This window comes from Tamandua tetradactyla, chromosome 9, assembly GCF_023851605.1.
Source record: "Tamandua tetradactyla isolate mTamTet1 chromosome 9, mTamTet1.pri, whole genome shotgun sequence".
NCBI classification, from domain to species: domain Eukaryota; kingdom Metazoa; phylum Chordata; class Mammalia; order Pilosa; family Myrmecophagidae; genus Tamandua; species Tamandua tetradactyla.
This window is the reverse complement of record NC_135335.1, coordinates 33440521-33468093: the sequence shown is the minus strand read 5'-3', so window position 1 is coordinate 33468093 and position 27573 is coordinate 33440521. Positions and strand designations below refer to the sequence as shown.

The following is a 27573-nucleotide window of genomic DNA, read 5'->3' as shown; positions in this document are numbered from 1 at the left end:
CCATCCAGGTGGGGACTCGGTTTCCCCAATTGCCTTCGCACTCCCAACTGTCAGAAGTGGAAGTGATAGCTGCTGCTTCTGAGTCTTTCCCCTTAAAACAATGGGGCAGGTGCTTCCCTCTTCCTCTTCCTCCATCCACACTGGAACATGGGCCTGGTGGCTGCAAACCCACTTCCAACACATGCATGAGGGCAATGCTCAAGGACAGGGCTGGCACAGGGTGGTCTGCAGACCTGAAGCATCGATATCACCTGGCCCCTTGTTAGACATACAGGTTCTCAGGCCCAAACACAGACCCACTGAGTCAGAACCTCTGGGTCCAGGAATTTGGGTTCTAACCAGGTCGCCAGGTTAGATGCCTGCTCTGATGCCTGCTCAAGTTTGAGAGGCTCTGCTCTAGGAAATAGCAGAGCAACAAGATGGAAGGGACTTGGGTCCCTGGACAACTCTTTGGAGCAGGGCTGCCATGTCCCACCCTGACCACCCATCCATCCCTGCAAGGGGAATGTGTGAGGAAACAGCTTCCAACCTGTTTAAGCCACCAGATTTAGGGATCTTTGTCACAGCAGCCAAACCTGTTCCCTAACCAATACGGTGAGTGTCAGACCTTGGTTCTCCACCCCTCCCGCGGCCCGTTTGGGTCATCCTGTCCTTGTTCTGGCCAGACCCAAATCCCTAGGCAACACAGTGTGGACAGGTACAAGGGTGGCCCCTGGGCACTCACCTTCACAGGACACACCATCTGCCATGATGGCGTAGCCGGAGAAGCAGGAGCACATGGTCTTGTCCCCGATGACGCTGCATACCTGCTTGCAGGGTCCATTGTCTGGGAGGAAGCAGCATGGAAATCAGAGACCACCTGGCTGGGGCCCGGCCCCTCTCTGGCTCACCGGCCCGGCCACGGCGTCACCCCTGGGGACAGGAGCAGGAAACAGAGGCCCAGAGAGGTGGAAGCAAGGAACCCCACTCCCGATTCTTGTGACAAAATGCTATGAGAGCCTCAGTCTGACCACATTTCATCAGCCCTAAAGTTAGCCGGGGCATCTGGGCAGACATCCCGTGTCTCCTGCCAAACCACTCCCCCCAGCAGAATAATGGCAATGAGGAGAAGGAAGGGAGACAGTGCAGGAGGAGGAAGAGAAAGCGGGAGAGAAAAGGGAAAAGAAATTGGGTGGCAGGGAGGGAATAAGGGGAGAACCAAACCACAGAAATTTCTATGCATCCCTGCACACCAAGTCTTCAGGACAGTTCCACCGTCAAGGACTTCATCATCCCAATTTGTGGGTAACTGAGATGAAAAGCAGTTAATCAACCATACAGGAAGGAAGGATATTAGGACAAAGAAAGAATGAAAGAAAGAAAGAATGAACGAATGAATGAGTAGGTCTACTGCCCAAAGCCTATGCCTCCGTCTGCCACTTAACTGCACCTCTCCAGCTATGCACTCACTCTTCACCCATCCTCAGTCCAACCAATCCCAGAGGCAACGTCCCTCTGCAAAGCAGCCACCTTGTACTCTCATACCTGAGACCTCACCACCTGCAGGCGGTTGAGACCCACCCCCAGGCCCCAGGGCCCTGTCCAGGGGCCCCTGCCCCTCTGCTTACCTTTGCAGGTATTGGGCTGCGGTGCTGGCAGCAGGATCGTGTTGGGGGCCACTTGGGAAGATTCTGACTTCAGTGCAGGATCTGCCTCCATCTCTGGCTGGGAGCGGTCCTGGTCTGTGATGGGCAGAGCTGACAGGAAAGCGGAGAAGGGAAGGTCTCACCATTTCAGCCAGCCCTCGGCACTAACGCATGTGGAACACACCCTGGGCAAATGCAGGTGCTTGGCAGAGAGCACACGTTGTTCAATCCTGCCCCACCGCACAGGGAGCTTAAGAGCCTTTTTTTTTTTTTTTGCATGGGCAGGCACCAGGAACCAAACTCCCCAGGTCTCCAGCATGGCAGGCGAGAACTCTGCCTGCTGAACCACTGTGGCCCACCCTAAGAGTCCTTTTAAAAGCAGGAGAAGCTGAGAAGCTGAAGTTCAGAGGGCAGATGTATCTCAGACCAGAACTCCCAGCTTTCGAGGCAGAGCAGGGGATGGAAGCTTCCACAACTCCAGAAGGAAGGAGGCAAGGAAGAAGAGAGAAAGGAGGAGGAAGAGTTTCCAGACTTAAAAGGAATCTATCCCTGGACAGTTGGCAGAGAGGAAGTTCTCCCAGGCCAGGATTTGGGGCAGACCCCTGGGCTGCCGATTTGGGCCTGGCCATCACGGGCCCAAAAATGGGTTTGGCTCTGAGAGCCTCTGCAAGCCTAAGCCCTGTGCCTGAGATCGAATCCAGGCCAGGGGACCAGGGCCCTGCAACTTGCGGATGCAGGTGGATTTTCAGGAAGAAGGCTGCTGTCTGCTCACCTCCCCAAATCTTCAAAGCAGCCCCTGTGGGCATCCAGGGTGGTGGGAGGTGAAGTACCCCTATAGTCCCTCCTGCCTTTCCAGGCCCCACAGCAAGATTAGCTCTCAGCCTGGCCCCCACCCCCACCCCACCATCCAGGTGTGCAGGTGGGCCCTCACCTGGGCGGCAGGTACGGCCATCATCCTGCAGTATGAAGCCAGGGAAGCAGGAACAGCGGTAGGAGCCCACGGTGTTAATGCACAAGTGCTGGCACAGCTCCCCAGGGAGGAGCAGGCACTCGTCCTGGTCATCGCCTGGCAAGCTGTTGGGCAGCTCCGTCTCCGTGCCCAGCGACAGGGCCTCCCGGCCTGCCAGCTCCGCCTCTGAAACTGGAGCAGGGGTCAGCTCTCATGACCTGGGGACTGGTTGGCCAGAGCAGGTGGCCGACACCACGGGCCACCAGGAAATCAATGCCAGTCCTCCTCAGAACCCTCTGTGTGCCCAGCACAGAGACAGCATGGATAGGGTTAGTTTGAATGAGTAAATGAATGAATGAATGAACAAGCAAGCAAGTGAACAAATGAATAAACCTCCAGCAATAAGAGCCAACCCAGCAGAGCCACGGTCGTCAGCATCTTGAGTTCCCTGCAATTTCACAGGGTCAGGTTCACAATTCAGCTAAAGTGCTGAATTAGATTCAGACCCCCAACTCGGGTGACAAACTGGAGAGGATCTCCCCTTGCAACCAAAAGGGGCCCAAGCCTGGATTCCACCAGGCTGGGATGTGAAACTGCCTCGGAGATCCCTGGCCGCATCGCCTCGAGCAGCATCAGCTCTCTCTGAGCCAGGGTGAATCCCATCTCCCAGGGCTGCTGCAAGAGGCAGGTGAGGTCGGGAAGGCCCCCAGGGCCAAGCCCACATTGGGAAACTTGTCCTATAATAATGGTGGGCAGGGCCTGCAGTCTGGACTTCAGGGGTGGGCCTGCTGCAGCACCCTCATGGCTCTGTATCAGCCCCGGGAGACTCAGCCCTTCCCACCAGCCCCAGGGCAGGTGGGCCCACTGATGAAGCAGCTGCATGAGGCTACAGCTGAGGAATGTGCTTCCTGTCAAGTGTGTCGATGTTAAGCTCCAGACCCACGGGCCCTGCCTGGTACCTGCAGGGGGGGATAGGTGCCCACAACGGCTGGAAGTCCCGTCCCTGCAGAGTCCTGGCACTACAGCCGACAGCCCTGGGCCCCGGGCTCCTCAGACCACTCCTGAGACTCAGGCCCAGTTCACCCTCATCAGCAAGTCCCTCATCATGATCCAGCTGGCACAGTGGGAAACTGAGGCCCGAAGGAACAAAGTGTCGTGCTAAAGGCCATTGGAGCAGGACTCAAACTCAGGTCAGTCTGACTCTGCTGCTGCTTCCCCTGGTCTTCCAGGAGGAGAGGGACGTGAATCTCTGGCTCTAGACCCTGCCACATCACCACCTGAGCTCTGAAGCTGGACTTTCTTCCAAACTTCACACTCGATCATACTCTTCTGGGTAATAATCGTGGCCTTTCCACCAGTACTAGCCTAGTCTGCTTAGAGCCAACCCCCAGCAAGTGGGATTTCCCTGAACTGCCCTGCATCTCCGTGCCCATACTGGCCTGGTCGGGGGGGCCGGCTAGTCCCTCTGCCTTGGTTCATTTGCCCTGGCCTGGCCTGGTCCACCCTGCATCCGCTGGCCCCCGCCCCACCCTGCCAGGCCAGCCAGGTAACTATTGGGCCCATCACAACATCCAGAAACCTCATGCCCCACAAGGTGTGAGCTTTTCTCCAAGAAGCCCCTCAGCCATCTGATTCTCAGGCAGAGATTTCCACATCTTGCACTGCACTGATGGGGATTTAGACTGACCCCGGCCAGGGCTAACTGGCAGAGGTGGGAGTTGTCAGAGCCCAAGTGTCCAGTCCTGGTCATGCCAAAGGCTCACCATGGAACTTGGCCAAGGCCCTGCCCCTCTGGGCCTCTGCTCCACCCCCACCCCCCAGCCTGGTGAAATTTAACAATAACAAAAAAGGATGGTGACAATTCTGAGAGCCTTCCTTGCCAGGCCCTATCCTACATTCTTAATAAGCATCAGACCATGTACTCATAATAAGGTAAAGGGTAAATTCCCATTTGACAGATGCAGTAACTGAGGTTCAGTTATAACCTTCAGAACTAAGGTTCATCCTGGGATAAGTGGTGGAGGTGGAATTCTGAGCAGGGCTGCCTAATCTAAGAGGCCAAGAGTTTAATTTTGGAACTGGGGTCCCAATCCATGAAGTACCAGGGCATGACCACAGGGGCCCCAGTTGGCCCACAGAACTGGAGAAAAGGCTGGGCTGGTGGTTCTGGATCCCTCCTGAGCATCTGTCTTCCCCAGCTAGCCACAGCTGAGCCCGTGGACACCTGCAGAGGGGGCCTCCAGGAATGTCACAGTCCTACTGTACCCTGAGTGCCTGCTGCCTCACTGGGACGAGCTCACTAGGCCTCTGCAGCACTCCCCACCCCTTGGCAGGAAGAAGCCTAATGCTACGGGCGACGAGTCCAGGAGATAGCCTGGTTGGGTAACAGGTTGGGCGTGGCAGCTGCAGCAGGGAGCCCCACCACCAGAAGAGCAGAGAAGGGAGGGGACGCCAGGACACTGAGGACCAGAAGCTCCAGGACGTGGCCCGGGCAGGGTCTGGGTGTTGCACTGGCCCCTGGAGTCCCCTGGGGCTCTCAGCTCCCCCACAGGTGGCCCGTATCTGCTTGGGGATGGGGTCCAGGCGTGGGCACAGAGTAAAGCCCTCAAAAGGATCAACAGGTGGCAAAGGGGTGACCAACAAATGAGCCCATCATTCGTTCACTCATTCAGTGGTTCAATCATTTGTTAGGGACTCCTCTGGGTCAAACACAGGGCCAGGCACTGAGACTACAGGACAAAAAGACAGTTCTGGCCTGAAGGGCTTATCAGGCAAGAGGGGAAAACCGATTAGTGCATTCTCTGTACTGGCCACATTGGGGACGGGGGGAACTGGAAAGGTACAGGTGATGGGGACGTGTTACAGAAGGACAGAAAGGAGGGAGAGGGAATGAACAGGTGAAGGAGAGGTTTGCTGACTGGGCTGGCAAGTGGGTACATGAACAGATGGGTATGTGAAGGGTAGGCGGGTAGGTGGACGGATGGATGGATGGAAGGATAGAGAGATGGACAGATGGATAGATGAGGGGATGGGTACGTGAATGGGGGATGGATGGATGGGTAGAAGGAGGATAGATAAATGAAAGGGGAATAGATGGATGGAGGGGGTGGATGAATGGAGATGGGGGTAGATGGGATAGACAGACAGGTGGATGGATGGACAGATGGATGGATGAGTGAATGGGTAGAATGAGTGAGCAGGTAGGGTATGGATGGATAGATGGATAAAAGGATGGGGTATGAATGGATAAAAAGGGAGTGTCGGTGAGTGGCAGAGCTTCGGAGAGGAAGGTGTACGAATGTGTTCGTAGACAAAGAGCTGGGTGGATGGGTGAGTGGACAGTAGAAAGGTGATGGGAGGTGGATAATTGGTGGTTAGGCAAGCGGGTTAGTAAGTAGAAAGTTGAATTAGAAACGATGCCCAGATCATCATCTCAGAAATAACGGGTCAGAGTCCACAGTCAGAGGCCACAGGACTTCTCCGAGGACAACACTTGGTGTCTCGAGTCACAGATGGCAGCAGACCAAGGGTCCCCACAGAAGGCCAAAGGACACCAGCATTGGGAGGCAATTCCAACAAGCTCTCCCCAACCTCACTCAACTGCCCCGCACCCCCGGCACAGGACAGGGCAGGACCCACCTCTCCGTGGTGCGGCCGCGGGTTCCGGGGGCCTGCGAATGTCAGGCACCATGAGGGGGTCTTCACCCTCACAGCAGGAGAGCATGACGTGGTTGCAGGGGTAGCCCAGGTTGGGGTTGGACTCGCACACGCGGCCCTCGCCCCGCACGCGGAGTCCCAGGCCACAGCAGTCACAGCATTGCTGGAGACAAGAGACACAGCGTCATTACCCACTCACCACTCCCTGGCTGGAACACAAAGGCCTCTGGCAGCCCGAGAGCCCACATGACTCGTCAGGGTCCCCTTCCTGCAGCCTGAGAGCCCACGTGGCTCATGAGAGTCCCCAGAGTCCCCTGGCCTAGGCTGAGGGGAGGGGCTGATAAACAGGACTGAACTTGTTCAGAGTCTTGTCTGTTCTGCCATCTATGTGTCCTCCTAAAAGCAAATAAGGGTCATTATCTCCCAGCCATGCCTGGCACAGAGTACAGCTAATACAAGTTTCAGGAAATAATTAATAAAGGACAGCTTTTTAACTGAAAGCTTACTCAGCTTGGAAGTACATCCTTTTTGTTCTCCTCTCCTTCCTCCTTCTTGGAACACCTATCAGATGGCTAGCACTCCAGCAGCCATCTTGGACCATGAAGTGGGTTTGATGACAGATGCTATAAGTGTAAGATGATTGAGCAGAAAAATGCAAGAAATCTAGACCCCTGAAAATATCATGTAGATTCACCCCTGTTCCGGACACCCTATCTCCAAAGAGAAAATTTTAGTTTATTTAAACTACTGTGGTAGATTGATTGCAATAATAGCCTCAAACATTCACCCCACCTGGTGTCCACTGCTTTTGCAACACGATATTGCTGCTCCTCTTATTAAGAAAGAAAGCTTATCGCCCAACCTCTTAGCTGTTCCTTACAACTTCGGTTGGTCAACAGGAGGAATCATAAATGGCAGCGTGCCAGGGTCGGAGCCTATGCCTCAAAAGGCCTTGCATGCTTCTACCCCCACCTCTTGGAACCCTGCCCAGTCACTAAGTGACCTAGCCCAGGCTAGCCTTCTGGAGGCGGACGGACTACACAGAACAGAGACACGTCATCACAGCCGAGGACATTCTAGACCATCCTGTCCCAACAAGCTATCAGCTATCAGCAGACACGTAAGTGAACTCATCTGAGATCAGCTGAAAGAGACCCAGGTCAACAGAACTACCCAGCTGATGCATTACTGCATGCACTCAGCCACTTAGAAGCCACTGAGTTTTGAGATGATTTGTTACCCAGCCACAGCAATTTGGTACTCCAGACCTAACGTTCCCAAAGTTGGACACCTGCAGTTACTGAAGACCTACCAGGTACACAATAAATTTTAAGTTTGCTTTATCTCTGATCTTCCCAACCAACCCCATATTAGAATCCCCAATTTACAGATGGCGAAACTGAGGCTCAGAAAAGGGGGATTGTGAAGGGTCAGACATAAAGACAGGAATGGGATGCTAAACTTGCCTGTCACCAGTCCTTTCCCAAACACCATTTTTAAAAGAGAAAACTGACTCCACTGTGACAAAAACTGAGAGGTAACATCCTCTTTCCAATGCTACCCCCTTCCAGAGGTCTCTGTCATAGTCACCCAGGCTTGAAACACCCATGCCTTTTTCAACCCCTTCCCTTCCTCAGCCCCGATCAGGGCAAAAGTCCTGTCTGTGATGTTTCCTGAAACTGTTCCATTGCCCTAGGATGCCCTCCTCCTCTGCTGCAGACAGCCAATATCTGCTCCCCCTTCTCCCTGAATTTTAGCTTGCCACGGGAGCTCCCCATAATAAAGACTACATTTCCCAGCCTCCCTTGCAGCTAGGTTTAGCCACAGGACTAAGTTCTAGCCAAGGAGATGTCCTTCCTTCTGCCTGCTGGCTGGAGCTTGAGCAGCCGTCTTGGATCATGAGGCAGCGATTTAAATTTTGTGAAGCAACAGGATAGCAGAAGCCTGCATCCCCTTGACAGTTGGAGCTGTCACACCAGCTCCAGCCAGCCTGCCTGCAGCCTCCAGCATATGAGAGACAAAACAAAAACTAGCAGTCAAGCTGACACCTAGCCCTGGCCCCGTCATCCATGTACCTTCTCTGATGCCAAAATCAATTTTCTCTAACCCCCTCCCAAGGCTCCCTGGGCCTCTGCTTGAAGCCCAATCAGCACAGTATTTACCAGCCTTCATAACTGAACCCAAGGACTCCTTGCAGCCTATCCCCTGACGTCCCTCAGACCTGCTGGGCTGCACACCATTTCTGCACACTCTGGCTTCTGGGCATTTCCTCAAACTGCTTCCTCTGCCTGGAGCACCCTCCCCTTGCCTCTGCCTGCCCACTGCTGCCTGCTGAGGTTTTACCCTGTCCTCATCCCACTGCCCATGTGGGAGAAACCCTCCCAATGACTGGTCCCCACAAATGCAAGAGGGGTCCAGGATCATGCCCCTCCTAACTCTCTGTGGCGTCCAGTTCACAGGGTAAAACCACAGTCCTTAGGAGGAGCTAGAGGCTCAGCCCCAGCACCAGCCTCCTCCTGCTTTCCCCTCGCTCACCCGCTCCACTCTGGCCACACAGGTCTGCCCACTGCTCCTCAAACACGCCAAGCATGCTTCTACCGCAGGACCTTTGCACTGCTGTGCCCTCTGCCTGGAAAGCACTTCTCACAGACGTCTATGTGGCTCAGCCAGCCCTTTCCCCCTCCAGGGTTTTACTGAAATGGGCCCTTCTCAATGAAGCCGTCCCCTACCACTGTTATCCAGAGCTACGACCTCTCCCTACCTCTGACACTGCTTGTACCCCCTCGTCTCTTCAGTTTTTCCACCTTAGCACTTATTCGCTTCTATCGCCACCCATGAATCATTCATCTTGAGCTTTGTCGGTCTCCCTGACTAGAAAGAAAGCTCCATGATTCATGGGCAATGATTTTCACCTGTCCACTCATTGCTGCATCCCTAATGCTTAAAACAGCGCCTGGCACACATCGGTGCTCTCTTTATGTCTCCTGAATTCATCCATCAATATAAGAAGTGATGGCTTTGCTATAAAGATGAACTTACACACACACGCTCAGTGAGGAGCCCCTGAACAACTCCACTTGTCCTCAAGGACCTCTAGCCCCAGCGCAGCATCCCGCCCTCACCCCAGGCCACAAGAAGTTCCAGGCGCGGCTTGCCTTATACAGGGAGACGCCACAGGTGTCATTGTCCTCAGCCCCGCAGGCCTCGCCTTCCTTGGCCCCCAGGACGCCGGCCATGCAGCTCTTCTCCTTCAGGTAGGAGACACAGCAGTGCTTCTGCGCTGTCCTGCAAGACAGGGGGTGCCTCAGCCCCACCCGTGAGCCCACCCTGTGCGGGCACTTCACCCCACCAGGAGGGAGCATGGTCCCCATTTCACAGAGGGGAAACCGAGGCTCAGGGAAGGGAAGTCCCTGCTCAAGGTGGCACAGGGAGTAGCTGACAGTGCTGGGCGCTTTGTGGCTTAACGGAGAAGACCAGGCATGAGTCCCACTGGACTCCGTGCTGTGTGTCTCTGGCCACTGAGGGAGAGGGGTCAGTATTCAGAGCACCTACCCCAAAAGGGGCCAAGAAGTATATAGAGGGCCCATCCCAGGAATGCCTGGTGGGCCAGCCTGGAGGAGCGAAGCCTCCAGGGACCCTGGTTGCTGCAAGGCAGCCTGGGACAGAAGGAGCTCTGTGGCATGGAGGGCAGCATCAGGACACGAGGGCGGGAAGAGAGACACAGGAAGCACTCAAGGAACAGCAACTCCCAGCGAAGGCTACCCTGTGATGGGACCGTTTTCCCACAATGTGGTGAACGTCCCATCGTAAAAGGGATGTAAGCACGCAACAGGGCTGCTTAAGCTCAAAACTCCAGGGGTTTGCATGGTGCACACTTAAGCAGCCTCAAACTGGCAGGATGTCAGAAGAGAGAAAAAGGGACTAGAATCAAAATAGTTTCGTAAAGGGATATGCAGTGAGCTGGACATTGGGAAAGTGAAGTCTGATTCCTAGTCAGGTGCCAATTAGCTGTGTGGCTTTGGGTGAATCACACAACCTCTCTGAACCTCATCTTCCTTGACTGGAAAAATGAGTAGGTTGGAAAAGACGGTATCTCTGGAAAAAAAAAAGAACGGGTAAATGGTAGACCAGGAACTCTTCAGGGACTGGGCAGAGAGAGGTCCTGGTATAAATTATTCCTTTGCTGAGAACACCAGAATCAGCAGGACTACTTAGCACAGGCAGCAGAGGTGGATGGAGAGAGGCCAGCCTTTCGGGAGCCTGGAGTAGTAAAGTAGGAAAAGAGGACTGAGGACCTCCAGGTCAAAGCTGAAGGAAGGAAACAAGTATGGGGCTGAGGTGTGCACAGTGGGAGCTGCCATGTGCAGAGCTCGTTGCTCCTAAGGGATAATGATTCTTTCAAACTTGCTCCAGACTGGAGGCTGCTTTGATTACGCTCATTAGACCGGCTACTCCTTACTGCAGTTAGTTTATTCCTGGGTCCAGTCTTGGGCTATCCACGCGTGGAGAAAGCCTGGCCAGATGGCCCGGCGGTCTTGGGGTCCAAGGCAGGTGGGGATCTGGAGAAGGAGAAGGGGCAGCTGTGCCCACCGAGGGGGATTGCCTACCTGCAGACGTCGCCCTCGGCGCCACTCTCAGGGATTTCCACGCACTCGTCGTTGTCGATGGCCCACTGCTGCCCGCTGGCACAGCACGTCTCAATCAGGTCCTTGGTGGAGACTGCAGGGGGTGACATGGGCACAGTCACAGCCCCAGAGGGGGCGGGCAGGGTCTAAGGGGTCCCCAGATACAGTGGATACTGCTGTGCCCATCCAGAGTCCCCTCATTGGGGGGTGGGGGGGTGACATCACCCCGTCCCCTCCCCCTCGCCCCTCCCCCTCCTCCCCATGCTCACAACTTGCTACCTTCTTCAGAGAGTCCCCTAGGCGGTTAATTAAGGCCTCCCCACGGTGGGTGAAAGGTGAGGAGCAGGGCAGCCAGTGAGGGAGTAACACGGCTGGGGGGGTACAAGAGCCCAACCCCCCCCCACCTCAAAAGGGACAACCATGTGGCATCACCTGCACCCCAGGGCTCCCGGCAGGAACGGGCGGAGGCGAGACCACAGCCGAACGACAGTTTTGCCCAGTCCTTCCTCAGTCTCATCCTGCCCCCTCCCCCACTGCCCTGACGGTTTCTCCCAAAGGGTCTCCCCAAATGAACCACATGCACAAGAAGCTCAGATTTGGGCTCTATCAAGAGGAAAGCCAACCTAAGACCCCCCCAAGACAGGACAAACCCCCAAGATAAGGAAACTGTTAAAACAAGGCACGTTTAAAATTTGTCTTAAGATTACCACTACAAATGCAAGTAAGTTCTTTTATGAACTCGTACACAGGTGCACACGTCCAAAGAATTAATAACAGAGTGGGATGTGGGGTGGGGGTGGGGGGGCCTCTTGCAAGCTCCGGACTAGAGTTAACAGTAATATTCTAATATTCTTTCATCAACAGTAATAACTAGGGGTCAGGAATGGAGGAATCAGGGGTAGGGGGTGTTTGGAGTTTTCTTTTTTTGTGATTCGTTACTTTTCTTTTTTCAACAGTGATGAGTATGGGCTGACATTGAGTGTGACGATGAAGCAGGCACAGGCACAGGTAGGTGAGGACGCTGTGAGCCACTGATTATATACCATGGATGGAGTACATGGTATGTGAATATATCTCAATAAGGTCTGCAGTTATAAAAAAAACTTGTCTAGGAAAGCTAAGGAAAGAAGGGACATGGAAAACATATCTGCTACTGGGCGAATGGGGTCATCGGGAGTAAAGAGAAATTCATAGATCTTAAAGGCACGGAGCAGTTTTAAGAAATTGATGAAAGTGAGACTAACTAAAAATTTTGCCCAAAAAAGAATCCCAAGAACAAATACAAAAGACGGTGAACAGATGAGGAGACGTGGCTGCGATTTCTAAAATGTAACAAGGAATTGCTATCTAGGAACTATTAATGAACTCCTGGGTAAATTAATCTTGAATTAACAACCACAACAAAGAAAGACCAACCCCAAAATAAAAAGCATATGAACAAGCAGCTGATAGAAGAAACCAGAAAAAGCATATGGGAAGATACTCAAACTCATCTTTCTACAAGAAAAATGAAAACAAAAAATTAAATTATATACAAATAGGGTCGACTACGAGGGCCCAGTGGCAGAGTTCTCGCCTGCCTCACCGGAGACCCGGGTTCGATTCCCAGTGCCTGCCCACGCAAAAAAAAAAAAAATGCTTAAAAAAATTATATACAAATAAAAACAACATTAAAATGTCCCTTTATAACCCTGGTGCCCTGGGGTTGGGAGCAGTGACGGGCGAAGCTGGTCTGGAGGGGGCTTAGGAAATTAACGGGATGCCTTGTCTGGGACCCAGCAGTTCTGTTCCTGGTGTAGGTCCCAGGGAGGTCACCTCCCAGGCCCGTAAGGGACAGGCCCAGGGACACGCATCAGCGTCCTTTGTGGGCGGGGTTGGAAGCAGCCTGGGTGCCCATCAGTGGGAGAGGGGACAGCTAAAGCGTGGGGACTCTGCATCTGCCAGAAATGACAGCCTTGATGTATACCCAGCAACGGGACATGAGACATGTGTCCGGAGAGCCATGTGGTGGCGCACGGTACCCGCTGTTGGGGGAGGAAAAGGAAGGCAAGTGAGATCCATGACAAACATTAAAAACACTAAAACACTACGCGCAGACAAGACAACCGGGCACAATCGCTTCACCAAGCTGACACCAGGCCCTAACTGTCACAGCACCTCAGTTCTTACACACTGGAATGACCTAAATGTCCATCATTTAATGAGTGGATTAACAAAATTTTGACCTTTCACATAATGGAATATCACTGAGAAATGAAAACAAATGAACTACTTACATGCAACATGAGTGCTTTACAAAAAAAACATGATGAGGGAAAAAATGACAGACACAAAATAGTATGCATTATATGATTCCATTTATATGATGTTTTAGATCAGACTAAATTTACCTACATGATAGAAATCAAGGCTTTCTTTTCCCAGGGCCCTGGAGTGAGGGTTGATGTATGTGAGGGGTGTTTCTGAGGTGACGGCGATGTATGCATAAGATGCGCGTGTAAATATACTTATTATTCTATTCTAATATATTATATATTCTATTATTATTAATTTTAATCTTTCATTAATTTTATTCTCCTGGTTTTTCTAAGAAGATGAAACCTTATAATATCTGCAAATAAAAATGACTGTTGTCTCTTTAATGTTTTAATTTCCTCTTTTTTTCTGGTTTATTGCATTTGCTAGTATCTTTAGGACAATGCTAAACAGGGGTAGCACTGGTGGGCATTTTTTTTGACATATATATGTCAATATTAATTGAAATGTATATGTAAAAATAGGTGCATTTAATGGTTCATGCTTTAACTCAATAAAATTATGTTAAAAAGAACTATACACAAAACAATATACATTTTGTGAGAACACACAGAAACAAACCCCAAAAAAGTATGAATTAAACCGAAGAGAACTATTGTCTACAGGAGAAGAACAAGGATGGGGAAAAGGGAATTAAATGCATCAATACTGGTGCCAGGAAATGAGCAGTACCATGAACCCAACCACTTGCCCCTGAGATCTGAAAATGAATTACACTCATAAAGAAAGCGCATCTAAAATGTTCTAAAAAATGATCATGGTGATGACTATACAATTATATGGTAATACTGTGAGTCACTGATTATACACCAAGCATGGACTGTTCATAGATTAAGAATGGTCGTGTTTGTATGTTGTTTTGTTTGGTCGATAAAAATATAAAAAAAAAAATTAGCATGGTGCTAGGATTATAGATAACCATGTCTCTGGGTGGCGGCCAGCACCATTACAACCAGATATGGACAACATTGAAATAAGAAGGATAAATTCCCGTGAATGGTAACCTCAGTTTTTCAGTTCTTCCCTCTTGATCTGCTTAATTGGTTACAGAAATAAAATTGTGGACTACTCAGCATAAGAATATGTGATAGGATTCAAATAAGTCACAATGTCAATAAATAACGTGTCTTTGTCACATATAAACAAAGAAAGGAAAGTGCATCTAGAATACCTGGGTACAGCTGAGGGCTGCAGGGGAGCGTGGGAAACTCTGGAGACCGACAGGTGTGGGTCCACATCTGTGTGCAACCTTTACAGCTGAGTGACAGGGAGTGGCTCCTTTCTCCTCCCTAAAGACGCATCCTTCTGTCGTGAGAATGCAATGGCGGTTCCCAGGCTGAAACCTCCAAGGACCTCTAGCCATGTCCTCAAACAATTCAAGTAATCTGACAAGATTTAGGAAGAAATGCACCACAGGACTTCAGGAGCCTTCCCAGTGCCAGGAACAGGGCAAAAATCGCTCACCACGCATCAGTGTCACCTGCTTTGTAGACTTGGTATGTCATTAAGCTTTTCTAAGTTTCAATTCCCCTCTGTAAAATGGGGAAACAAGCTCAGTAATAATCTGAGCACCAGGAAGCATGAAAATATTTCTTGGTAACAGTGTCTGCCATAGATAAGGAGCAAACATCACACTCAATTTATAAAACATCAGACACATACCCACTGAGGTTGAAAATATGACCAAAATGCCCACCAGGGCGGGCCACGGTGGCTCAGCAGGCAGAGTTCTCACCTGCTGTGCTGCTGTGAGAGGATGTATGGACCCTAGAAAAACCATGTTTTAATCCTAATCCCATTTCGTAAAGGCAGCCGTTTCTTCTAATCCCTATTCAGTACTGTTTGTTTGACTCTGTAATTAGATCATTTCGCTGGAGATGTGACTCAGTCAAGAGTGGCTGTTACGCTGGATTAGGTGGAGATGTGTCTCCACCCATTCGGGTAGGTCCTGATTAGTTTACTGGAATCCTATAAAAGAGGAAATATTTTGGAGAAAGAGAGATTCAGAGAAGAATGACATAGCCACAAGAATCAGAGAGTCCACCAGCCAGTGACCTCTGGAGATGAAGAAGGAAAATGCCTCCCAGGGAGCTTCATGAAACAGGAAGCCAGGAGAGAAAGCTAGCAGATGATGCGGTGTTCGCCATGTGCCCTTGCAGCTGAGAGAGCAACCCTGAACTTCATCGGCCTTCTTGAACCAAGGTATCTTTCCCTGGATGCCTTTGATTGGACATTTCTATAGACTTGCTTTAATTGGGACATTTTCTCGGCCTAAGAACTGTAAACTAGGAACTTATTAAATTCCCCTTTTAAAAAGTCATTCTGTTTCTGGTATATTGCATTCTGGCAGCTAGCAAACTAGAATACCTGCCACGCCGGAGACCTGGGTTCGATTCCTGGTGCCTGCCCATGCAAAAAAAAAAATGCCCACCAGTGCTACCCATGTTTAGCATTGTCCTAAAGATACTAGCAAATGCAATAAAACCAGGAAAAAAAAGAGGAAATTGAAACATTAAAGAGACAACAGTCATTATTTGCAGATATTATAAGGTTTCATCTTCTTAGAAAGCCCAAGGGAATAAAATTAACAAAGGATTAAAATTAACAATAGAATTAATATAGTGATCAAAAATAAAACCAGCATACTAAAATGTGTGGCCATCAACAGTCAAACAGAAAAGGGAGAAGGAAAAACTCCCATTCAAAACAGAAACAAACCTAGAAATAAATATACTGTAAATGTTCCAGGTCTACAGAAAGAAATAATTTTAAACTTCCCAATGGCTATGATAGCAGACTCAATTAGAAATACATATTATGTGTCTGGATGGGAAGATTCAATATCTTAAAGATGTCAATTCTCCATTTAATCTATAACTTCAATGCAAGCCCAGTCAAAATCTCAACATAATTTGTCATGGAATTTGATCAAATGATTCTGAAATTCATCCAGAAAAGGAAATGCTTAAGAATACCCAATAAACATTCTGGAAAAGAGAAATAAGTAAGGTGGGTCTTTCTTTACTTGATATTAAAACTTACTGTAAAGTTTCTATAATGAAAACAAAGAGCTAAGGAGCTCAATGGAACATAAGGTTCAGAAAGAGAACTATGCAATTATGTAAAACTATATTATATAATATTATTCACTATATTATGTAAAATATATTACATAATACATTATGTACATGATAAAAGTGGTGTTCAAACTCAGTGGGGAGAGAGTCCATATAGGACTGGGACACAGGGCAATTTACTTGAAAAAAAAAAATAATGTCAGATTCCTACCTCACATCATAGACAAAAATAAATCCCAACTCTACACAGGTAGTATTGGAAAAAAGATAAGAAAATAATTTTGGAATAAAAAGTGGTGGTGACGGAGACTTAAACAAAAGGTGTTTCCTCTTCCTAAAGAGCCTTCTCCAGAAATAAAATCCACCAGTATGAAGGAAAACACTGGGCGGGCAATGGTGGCACAGGGGAAGAGTTCTCGCCTGCTGTTCCGGAGACCCGGGTTCGATTCCCGGTGCCTGCCCATGCCAAAAAAAAAAAAAAAAGTGATACAACATAAAGGAAAACATTAATCAACTGACAACATAAAAATACAAAATTTGCACATATGCATATGGCGTAAGACAGCACACTCAACTTTAGCCCCACTTCAGCTCTTCTTCCATCACTCCCTTTCACAACTCCCCACAGCATGTCTCATGATGTGGAATCCTCTTCTCTACTTAAGAGTTGACTTTTTCAATGGCCTGATTTCTCCTCTGCAGTGTCAGCTCCAAGAAAACAGGGGTTTACTCTGTGTTGTTCACGGGCACATCCCCACTGCTGGTGGGGTGCTCGGCACACAGTGAGTCTTGAATGAATATGTTTCGAGTGAATCAAGGAGATACTGGGCAGCTGAGCATTGCTGGGTGAGAGGGCAGGACCGGGGCTTGCCGTCTGCATGTAACACGCAGAGCTGTACCTGGCGCTGGACTTGGGGGCACCAGGTGTTCTCGTCTCCACCTGCCTAGATGCCACAGTCAGGATGTGGATATCTGTGGTCCCTGAGAGTGAGGCCGCTGCCCCATGCTTAATTCTGTCTAGCTACGCTTTGGAGAATACTTGCGGGAACAGGGAGTTTACTCCACCTTGACAGTTTGTCCCTTTTCTGCACAAGGTCAGACTCAGAATGTTCTTTCACTGGACTTTTAACTTTACAGAGCTTTGGAGCTTGTACCACCAATCCCCGGGTCTTAGGCAGACAATAGGAGAGGAGAGCTCTAGCAAATAACAGTAATAGTGGAAATTGTACTGAGTATTAGCCGGGCATGGATGGGGTCAACCTCTGTAATCCTTACAATTATTATGAGTAAGTACCATTATTATTCCTATTTCACAGACAAGATGAGATAAGGGATTGGGAATCCCAAGCCTCGATCTCCCTTCTTCCCTTCCCCTCTCCAGGCCTCAGTTTACCCACATCTGTAGCACGAGTGGCTTGATGTAGCCGTTCCTGAAGGCCCTGTATGAAAATCTAACCACCGCCAACCTGCATAAGTGGTTTTCTGCTTTTGTGCAGATGGAATGGTGCTCTCTTCCCACCCTCATCTTGATCAGATGCCAGGTTTCAGCCTGCATTTGGCAGACTTCCCACCATTCTCTCCCAACCCTTCCCACCCCAGTTTCCCTCCTTTTCAGACAAAGGAACTCACGGGCCATGACCCTATGGGCTGGGAGGCCACCGACTCAGAGCAGGAGGGGGATTTACTGCAAAAGTCGGGGGTGGCATTGCCAGTATTGTGCAAAATGTTTGAGGCAGGCCCAAGAAAGAACAGCAAGACGTGTACCTTCTCATCTCCTGATCTGGAGGCCCCACCCATTCTTTAAGACTTAGCTCAGAGGCCTTCCTACCCCCCCCCCTTCCAGGAAGCCTTCCCTGATTACACCCTCTGAGTTCTCCCAGCCTCAGTCTCACCCTCTCTGGCTCTTCTCAAGCACCAACCTTTCAAAGTTTTAGTCCTGAGGCCTCTGCTCTTCTCCATCTAAACCTGGTCCTATGATCTCATCCAGTCTGCTGGCTTCAATCGTCCTGTCCCTCTGCTCACTCCTGCATTTCTAAGTCCAGTCCTGGACTCGTGCATAATACAGCTGGCTAAGGAACCACTGCATCTGGCATTCCCACAGCCAGAATCTGTTCAGCAACTGTTTCTCCCCCAAACCACCTCCAGACCACATCTCCTCCATATCCACCATTCTCAGGGGTTCCTCTTAGATCAATTCCTTCCTGCCTCACCTTCCTCCTCCCATCCGCTGCCCATCGATGCTATCTCCCAAAGACAGACAAGGCTGTCCACCTCTCCCCATCACTCCCACAACCATCTTCTGACTCGACAACCAGCCTGCTCCCACTTCCGTCCTCCTCTAGCCCATTTCCAGGATATGAGAATGACCTCGTACAAATATGAAACAGATGGCCCTCTCCTCCACCTACAAGCCCCCAGAAGCTGCCAGTTTTCCTTACAGAGTCCCACCAAGAGTGGACTCTACTGATCTCCCCACCTCATCAGCTTTCTCCGACCCCTTCTCTTCTTGAACTTCCTCCTTGAACTTCTCAGGCTCATTCCTGCCCCAGGGCCCTTTGCACCTGCTGTGTTCTCTGCCTGGATTCCTCCTCCCTTCCCTATGCCCCTGCCCCACTGCCACACTCAACAAAGGCGGCTCCATCTCCTTCAGGGATCTCACCTCTGCATCTGAACTCACCTCCACCCCACCCACTCATCCGGCCACCTGTTTGGTCTCCTTATAGCACCCTGGCCCTCACAACCCAGAGTCATCTCAGGGAACCCCACGGCTCCACAGCCTCCATTTGAAAGCCACTGCCTGACAGGGTGAAGGGCTTGTCACAACACAGCCCCAGACTCATGTCCTGGATCATCTCCCCTCTACTCTGGCCACACACATCTCTTCTTGCCTCTGTGCCTTTGCACATGCTGTTTCATGCCAGGAATGCCTTTCCTCTGCCTTGTCCAACTGGCACATGTCTAATGACCCATTCTTAAAGAACCAATCCAGACATGCCTCCGTGTCTCTCCCCCAACTGTGCTCCCACCAGCACCTACTCCCCCACCCCACCCCCACACAGCACACACCAGCTAAGAATGGGCTCAGTCATTTCCAGATCCCCAGGGCCCTGGAGCCAGCATGGGCCACTGACAGTAAAAGCCGGGGCTGGGTGGAGCACACCAGGCCCTGGAAATATAGCATCTCATTTAAAGCTTACATCAAAGACATGAAGTCGGTATAGATTCCCTTCTTTCCCAGATGGTCAACAGAGTTCAAATAGCGTAAATCATACAGGGCAGGGACACAGGGTTAGGAAAATGAGATGGAAGAATTTCACCCCAGCCTACCCATCAATCTCCCTTCAGGCTACCTGCAAGCAGCAGCGCTTCCTGACACAGATCACAGGGACAAGCTTAGGCGTCTCAGGGGCTCCGGCAAGTCACCACTCCTGCGAGCCTCTGTTCCTGCACCTGCAAAATGGGCAACCCCCCCACAACCCCCACCCCCACACACAAAGTAGGGAGGCGAGCCGATTGGTGCCTGGCTCAGGAAACACCATCTCCTGCTCCCCCCGTCATTGGTGACGGTTTTCTGAATTAATGAATCCACAAACTAGGGAACAGACAAAATGGATGGCTAAGACAACAATCCCTTTCAGCAGAACACGTTGGCGGAACTCTCTGCAATGCCTGCCCCCGCTCCTTCTGCTCTCCTCTGGGTCAGCGCAGGTGGACCCCCCAGTTTCTGTCCTCCAGGCCACTCTGCATGAGCTCCGGCCAAGGGGGCGGGTGACCCTCGTCTCCTGCTGGTGCAGGTGGTGGCTTGCTGCGACGGCTACAGCCGCGGCCCAGGGGTCTCCTTCCATCCCTTGGGATGGACAGTGACGTGGCAGGCATTATCCGGGCTCAACAACACCCTGCCTGGACTACTTCGCACGGTCGGGAGAACAAGCCTCGAGCACCCCGTGCTCTTCTTGGGGACCCGCAGACTCCTGAGCCCCAAGCTGGAGACAACCCAAATACCCACACACCGGACAATGGGCAAATGAACTGTGGTGTCATCGCACACGGCACACGCGGGCAGAGGCACACACTGTGCCACGCACAGAAACTTCATGAACATCCAAACACAACGCTGGAGGGAAAGACACGAGTCACAAAAGAATCCTGTGTGCTTCCGAGTTCAAAGACAGGAAGAAAACAGAATGATATTGTTTAGGATGTAAAACTGCAGAAAGAGGCACAAAGCAGTTATAACCACAGAAAGTAGGGGGTGTGGTCGCTGGTGCCCAGAGAAGGGGTGTTTTCAGAGCGGCCAGGCCGTGGCTTTCTGCTCCCACGAGTGCTTGCTTTAAATGTTTCTTTAAGCTGTTCGGATAAGCTCCACGCACTCTTTTATATGCAAATATATGACAGCAAGAAAACATTACTAGAAAAGGTAGTAAGAGTTCATAGAAGCATTATCTAGCCCAAAGGGGAAAGAAACCCAAATGTCCTGCACAGGCTAATAGATAAACAAAATGTGGTGCATCCAAACAATGGAATATTACTTAACTATAAAAAGGAATAAAGTTCTGTGCATGCTGCGACATGTACGAACCTTGAAGACATGTTGAGTGAAATAAGTCGGACACACAGGGACATATATTGGATGATTCCACTTATATGAAATACTTAGAATAAGCAGATTCATAGAGACAGAAACTAGCTGGCAGGTTAGCAGGGACCGGAAGGAAGGTGGGGAATAGAGAGCTATCGCTTAACAAAGACAGAATTTCTGTTTGGGGCCAAGAAGAAGGTTATGGTAATGGATGGCGGGTGAGGGCAGCACAATATTGTGAGCATGATAATGTCAGGGAACTGCCCACATGAAAGAGGCTGCAAAGGTACAGCAGCCATCTCATCTCCATTAGCAGGGCAAGTGAAACAATGCATGCCATACGCCTCCAGTCTCATGCAGGAATTAAAATGGATTGGGGAACCCTGCATGCAGGCTACAGAACAGTTTCTGAGACGTTCTAGAAAGAATTGTCTTCCTAAAGCACAACACTGAACAGTCTGTGTGAGAAGCTACCATTGCCTTTTTAAAGGGGTGCTGGTGCATGGAGTATTTCCGGAAGGAGCCCCAAGAAACCGGTAAATGGTGGCCTCTGGGGAAGAGCCTAATCCTGGCGAAGGACAACGCACCTCCCGTGTTTACCCCTTCTGCACGCTTTATTTCTCCTTTATCACCTGCTGGTAGCACCGCGGCATTCAAGAAACTTTGTTATAAAAAGCTCCCAGCTCTCCAGGGAGTCCGACTTCCTTTGATCCCAGGATAACGGGTCTCCTGAACAATCCAGACTGGAGGTCATGACCCCTCTGGACAGTCCCCCTCCCCGACATTAAAGCCCTGGTGGCACAGGATATTTGTGGGGTCCCTGTGCAAACAGCTCAAGACAATTCAGCCCCATGCCCCCAACTCCCAACCTCTGTACTCTTCTAGATTGGGGGCGAGGGGAGCTGGATTTCCTGCAGTCCCCAGAGCGCTCCTTGCTTCTTTTTACCACTACTATCACGCTCAGTTCTTCTGCCCTCCAGCCACAGTCAGCCCCGAGGGCCTAGACCCAGCCCTGGAGAACGGCGGTGGGAAAATATGGCAGGAGCCACTGAGCTGGAGGCTCTGCTGGAGACCACCCAGCATCCCCCGGGAGAGCCGTCTGCGCAACCGCCCAGGCCGGGGCAAGCCCCACAGCCCCGTCCCCCCCCCCCAGCACCCTTCACTTCCCACATCACCGGGTCCCAGGTCCTACCGTCTCTTTCCAGCCTCTCACGTTACCCTGCTTCTTTGTGTGGGTGTTTTTTGGTCTGTTCTCCCCTCCCTGAGTTGGCACTGCTCCTCCCTGCAGCCCCCAAGCCCAGCCCCAGGGTCCCCGAGCCTGACCCAGGCTGGCCCAGCAGACGCACCCCATAACTCCAGCTAACTGCCTGGATCTCTGGCCTGCCAGGGCCACCCTGAGCCCCGGCTCAAACCCATTTCACCTTCCCTGCAGCTCTGGAGGAGGCTCATGTCACCAGCCCATTGTGCAGATGAAGAGATAACAGTCAAGAGAAAGGGAACAATTTGCCCAAGATCAGCCACTGCACGGAGGGACAGAGGCAGGATTTCAGCCCCCACTGCACAGCTACAGAATGCCAGCTCCTACGCACTGCTTCCAGGAAAGAAAGAAGGAGAGGAAGGAAGACGAGAGGGAAGGAGAGTTAAGTTCCTCCTGCACCCATCATTTCAAGGGAAGCAGGACTCACCCCGTCCTCCCGCAGGCCCCTTCCCAAGCCCCACTCTTAGGACCACAGCAGGCAGCTCTGTCACCCCTCTGCCTGGCACAGGTGGGAGTCGGGGACACAGGGTCTGGGGGCCACTCTGCCTCTCCTGCCAACCTGGAATCAAGCCTGACCCTTGAGCTTTGGAAGCCAAGAGGCCCAGCCCCCAGGTAGGGGAAGGGGGCTCCTTCTCTCACCAAGAGTCCCACAGAAGCCAAGAAAGCAGGAATCACTCTGCCAACAGCCACCGCCAGTTAGGAAATCCGAGGCCCAGGGCAGAAACATGGCCTGCCTGAGATCGGGCACAGGGTCTGTAAATGGCAGGCTTGTTTCAGGAGAAGTCAGTCCCCACTGACCCCCCGGGACAGGAGTCAGGGACTGCCCAAGCAGCAGACCACCCGAGCCCAGGAATGGTGAGGGGTGGGGGTGTGAGGCCAGAAAGAATCATCAGATGGCACTCGGACTCAAGGAGACGCCATCCCACCCCACCCCACCCCAACCCAACCGGGCCCAGACAAGCCACCCGACTGACCACGTCATCTGGACGCAGTCTGCCCAACACCCAAGGAGGTTTAAACACATTTTCCAAAGACCTCCAAAAATGTCTGACCCACATCCCTAGTCGGGGGTGGGGGGGAGAGGTAATAGCTTCTAACTTCAATAAGAAAACCACCCAATTAAAGATGGAAAGATATGGCCTTAAAGGTCAATAAATTGTAACAAGATGTCAGCTCGTCAACTGCATCTCAGCTCAACCCTAGTCTGAAATGGAGGTAAATTGGGCATTACAAACACCTGCAATGATGTGGGCTGAGGGATGGGGAGAGGAAGGAAGTCCTGTTTGCTGAGCTCTCGTCAAGGGTGACTATGACGGACATCAAAGAAGTCACTTAATTCTCCCAATGACTCTTCCAGGTGGGCAAAAGGAGATTCAAAGAGGCTGAGCTAGTAAGTGACTGAACCAAGACTGAAACTCGGCTCTGCCTGGCTCCAAAGTCAGGCTTTTAATCAGTCTGAGGACTTTAAAGCACTTCTTTGTGATCTGGATGGCAATGTGAGGTTCTGGGTTAACTTTAACTCCTACCTGACCAGCTAACATTTGAAGGGCTTTAGTAAGGATTCGACACTCCAGAATCCTGAATTATTCCTCTCTGTGATAACTGCAAAAGCAGCTGCAATGCTGGGCCATTCCTCCCACTGAGAGGCAGTGTTTATTTCTCCATCCCTTGAGTCTGGGTTGGCCTTAGAACTAAGTTGCTTTGGCCAAGAGGATTCTGCAGAGGTGAAACCCAAAGTATGACCTCTGAGCTCTCTTTTTGGGATCCTGGCAAGCTGCCCTTTAACAAGTCTGGGTTAGCCCACTGGAGGGGAAGAGTGCGTGCAGCGGAGATGAGTTACCCCAAATGAGGCCGTCACAGACCAGCCCACCCCAAAATGAGCCACCAGTTGATCACAGAGACATGAGTGAGCCAAGCCTGGTCCCAATCAGCAGAGCTCAGTTCAGACTGCCAACTGAGATCTGTAAGCGGGATAAATGGTTGCAAAATTAAAATTAAATTAAAATCAGAACTGGAGGCGGGTTTGTTGAAAAACAAAAGGGATGTTAGAGATCATTTTTCTGGGTGAAAGGAGTAATACTGAGCACAAATTATTTACCAGCAGTATTATGCAGACAATACTGTTTCATCAGCAAAGGTCTAACAATCCAAAAGCTCAGCCCACACCTCAGATAGAGAACTCACTTTGATCTTGTGCTTCCTCAGTTCAACAAGGACTCTGTCACCTGAGAGGAGCAGAAGGTTAGCTGATCCTATCATCAAAATTCCACGGCTGGGTGGCCCATGGTGGCTCAGCAGGTAGAGTTCTCACCTGCCATGCCGGAGACCTGGGTTCGATTGCTGGTGCTTGCCCACGCAAAAAAAAAAAAATCCACTGCAATTGATGAAAGGTACTTGTCTGTGAGGGGTTGGGCCCGCCACATACTGTTGAGCAGGTTGAATACTGCAATGCAAGCAGAATAGCATTTCCCTATGTTTACAGAAGAAAGGGTGTCTAACTATTTCTGCACCTGCTTGCTAATACATGGCAAGGTTCAGCCTGAGACCTGCTTTCCTTGTACTGAAGGAAAGTACCTCCTGGTAGCAAGGTCCTCGGTAAGGAGAACCAACAGAGAGGGCCTCACTTTCCTTCAATCATCAGAAGCCGTCAATATTCAGGAAAAAGAATCCAACAAATGTGAATGTCCACACCATCTTCAGTCACCTGACAGCACGTTCTCTTTCTACCACTGAAGGCTGAGTTTTACAAGTCTATCGAAAATTAAGTCACATATATTTTAGCACCATGCTATCCTGTATGAATACCCAGCAGCTCTTTTCTAATAAAAGAACTTGCTCCTCTCAGAAATAATGGTCTTTTAAAATGGTATGTACTTTGGATGGAGGATGGAAGTGGGAACAAGGAGTCTCACTGGTGGAGAGGACTGTAACAGATAAGGAAGACAGGAGAGCCAGGAGGGCCCCCGTGGTACCAGATTAGAATTGGAGACATCAGTATAAATGCATATATAGCTTGAAATACATATACAGATGAACATATACAGAAACAAGCATAGGTGTGTGTGTACATATGGGTTAGCGCACATAAATACACACGCACGTTACCGAGGCAGGCTGAGAAAGCCTAACTATAATGACACCCTAAGCGACAAGCATACCCAGAGCCAAGATTTTCATTTCTAATATCATTCTCCAATTAAAGAAATCAGGGCCCCTTGGAGAAATGTCTGATTCCAGGGCTGGGGGTGGAGGGTGGCGTCAAGATGAACCTGGAGTTTCATGTGGTGTCAAAAAGTGAGGGAGGACTTGAAGAAAGTAAGATTAGGGGCGTGTCGGAGGCCACAAGGCAACGTGAAAGTATTCCCAATGGGCAAATCTGAAACAATCGGAGCAACAAAATAAATAATGGGGTATTGGGTTATAAAATCCAAAGTATAAAATAAATGCCCATGAGTCCACAATGATCTAATTAAATGGTTGAATGAATAAATATGTAAATAAGGAGGAGAGAAGATCTTCCTTACGGAAGAATTGCAAATGACATATGTAAATACCCAGGTGGCCTTCAATCCCTCCATTCCCACCTTGAGAGTAAAGTTGGATTTGTGACTCACTTGCAAAGAACCGAACATGGAAAGGGGGAAAATGGTAATTTTCCAATGGAGAAATCCGGTAAACACTGCCTTCACTGAGAGACCAAAATTGGTATCGCCACGTGCGTGTCAGGCAGCCCCTGGTATGACGGGATGAGAAAGCACTCCATCTCTGGGCTGGTCTCTCCCCAAGCCCACGACTCCAGGCTAATCATGAGAAAACATCAGACAAACCAAAATGGAGGAACTCAAAATACCTGACGGGTGCCCCCCAAAACCATCCATCACCCTCAACGAGGAAAGACTGAGGAAAGGTTACCATCCAGAGGAGACTAAAAAGACATGACAACCAAAAGCAATTTGGTATGCCAGACCAGATTCTGGGACAGGAAAAGGACATTAATGGAAAAAAAGCTGGTGAAATCCAAATAAAGTCTGGAGTTGAGTTAACAAACCAATGTTAGCTTCTTAGATTTGACCAACGTACCATGGAAACGTAAGATGTTAACAGCGTGGGAACTTGGGTCAGGGGTACATAGGAACCCTCTGTACTATCATTGCAATTTTTCTGTAAATAGAATATTAATCCAAAATTTTAAAGTTTTTTTTTAAAACTAAGTATGAACATAGAGTTGCTAGATACAAGGTAAACATACAAAAGTCAAACACATTTCTAAATACCTGCCACGAATAAGTAGGAAATAAAATGTTAAAATCAATACAATTTGCAATAGTATCAAAGACATCTAATAACTAGGAATAAATCTAATTGAAGATATGCAAGATTTCAAACTAACAATTACAAAACACTGCTAAAAGACATTAAAGACCTAAAGAAATGGAAGGATATACCACATGCACGGATTGGAAAACTTAATATCGTTAAGATATTTGTATCGTTAAGATATTTGCATTCTTAAGCCAATTCTTCCAAGAGTCATCTGCAGATTCAATACAATACCACTCAAAATGTTAGCAGGATTTTTGAAAAAAGAGAAATTCACCAGGTGATTCTAAATTTACACAGAAACTCAAAGGACCGAGAATATCCAAAACAATCTTGAAAAAGAAGAGCAAAGCTGGAAAAGTTCTACTACCACATATTAAAAAAAAAAAAAAGTTACTGAAATGAAGTCAGGGTGATACTGGTGCAAAGATAGACAGATAAAAAATGGAACAGAAAAGAGCACACATAAACATCAACTAGTTCCATTCCCCTATTCCATAATATTGACACCCCCTTCCAACATGAAAAAGTTAGAATGGGCACAGCCCAAATAACCCTAAAGAGTGGGAGAAAGTTCAAAGGTGAGGATGGAGTTATACAGAGAAAGTAGGGTTTAACAAATGAGTATGATTGCTGAATCATTATACTGATTTCTTTGGTTTCCAGTACCTGAGAGCAGCTAGAAGTAAAAACCTAAAATTGTGGAATTGAAACCCATACAAAACTCTGAAATCTGTCCTACAACTAATTTTTTTGGTGTGCTTTGAAATGTATTGCTCTTTTGTATATACGCTATTTTTCATGAAAAAGAAAAAAAAAGAATTGTGATAAATGCACAGCTATATGATGGCACTGTGAGCCACTGACTGTACACTTTGGATGATTGCATGGTATGTGAATATATATCAACAAAATTGCATTAAAATTAAAAAAGTAAAAATAAAAGAGAGCACAGAAATAGATCGACACATATGCAGTCGGGTGATACCTGACAAAGGGAACGATGTGGGGGGAAGATGGCCTTTTCAATAAATGGCACTGGGCCAACTGAAAAGCCATTGGGCAAAAAATAAAGTTTGGCTCCTACTTACACCATACACAGAAACAAATCTCAGATGGACTAAAGATGTAAATGTGAACAGTAAAACAATAAAATGTCTAGCTTAT

At 49.5% G+C, this 27573-nt stretch overlaps 1 protein-coding gene across 2 annotated transcripts in view; it reads right to left on the bottom strand.

Annotated features, from left to right (window-relative positions):
* FBLN2 (fibulin 2) overlaps positions 1-27573 on the bottom strand; it is a 105889-nt gene that overhangs the window by 23306 nt on the left and 55010 nt on the right. For both annotated transcript variants that reach the window (XM_077116416.1, XM_077116417.1), the window contains exons 3-8: positions 10839-10950; positions 9387-9516; positions 6214-6394; positions 2557-2766; positions 1608-1736; positions 725-826 (exon numbers count right to left, since the gene is read on the bottom strand). In XM_077116416.1, the coding sequence (XP_076972531.1) occupies positions 725-826; positions 1608-1736; positions 2557-2766; positions 6214-6394; positions 9387-9516; positions 10839-10950 (864 nt within the window). The remainder of the gene's footprint in view (positions 1-724; positions 827-1607; positions 1737-2556; positions 2767-6213; positions 6395-9386; positions 9517-10838; positions 10951-27573) is intronic.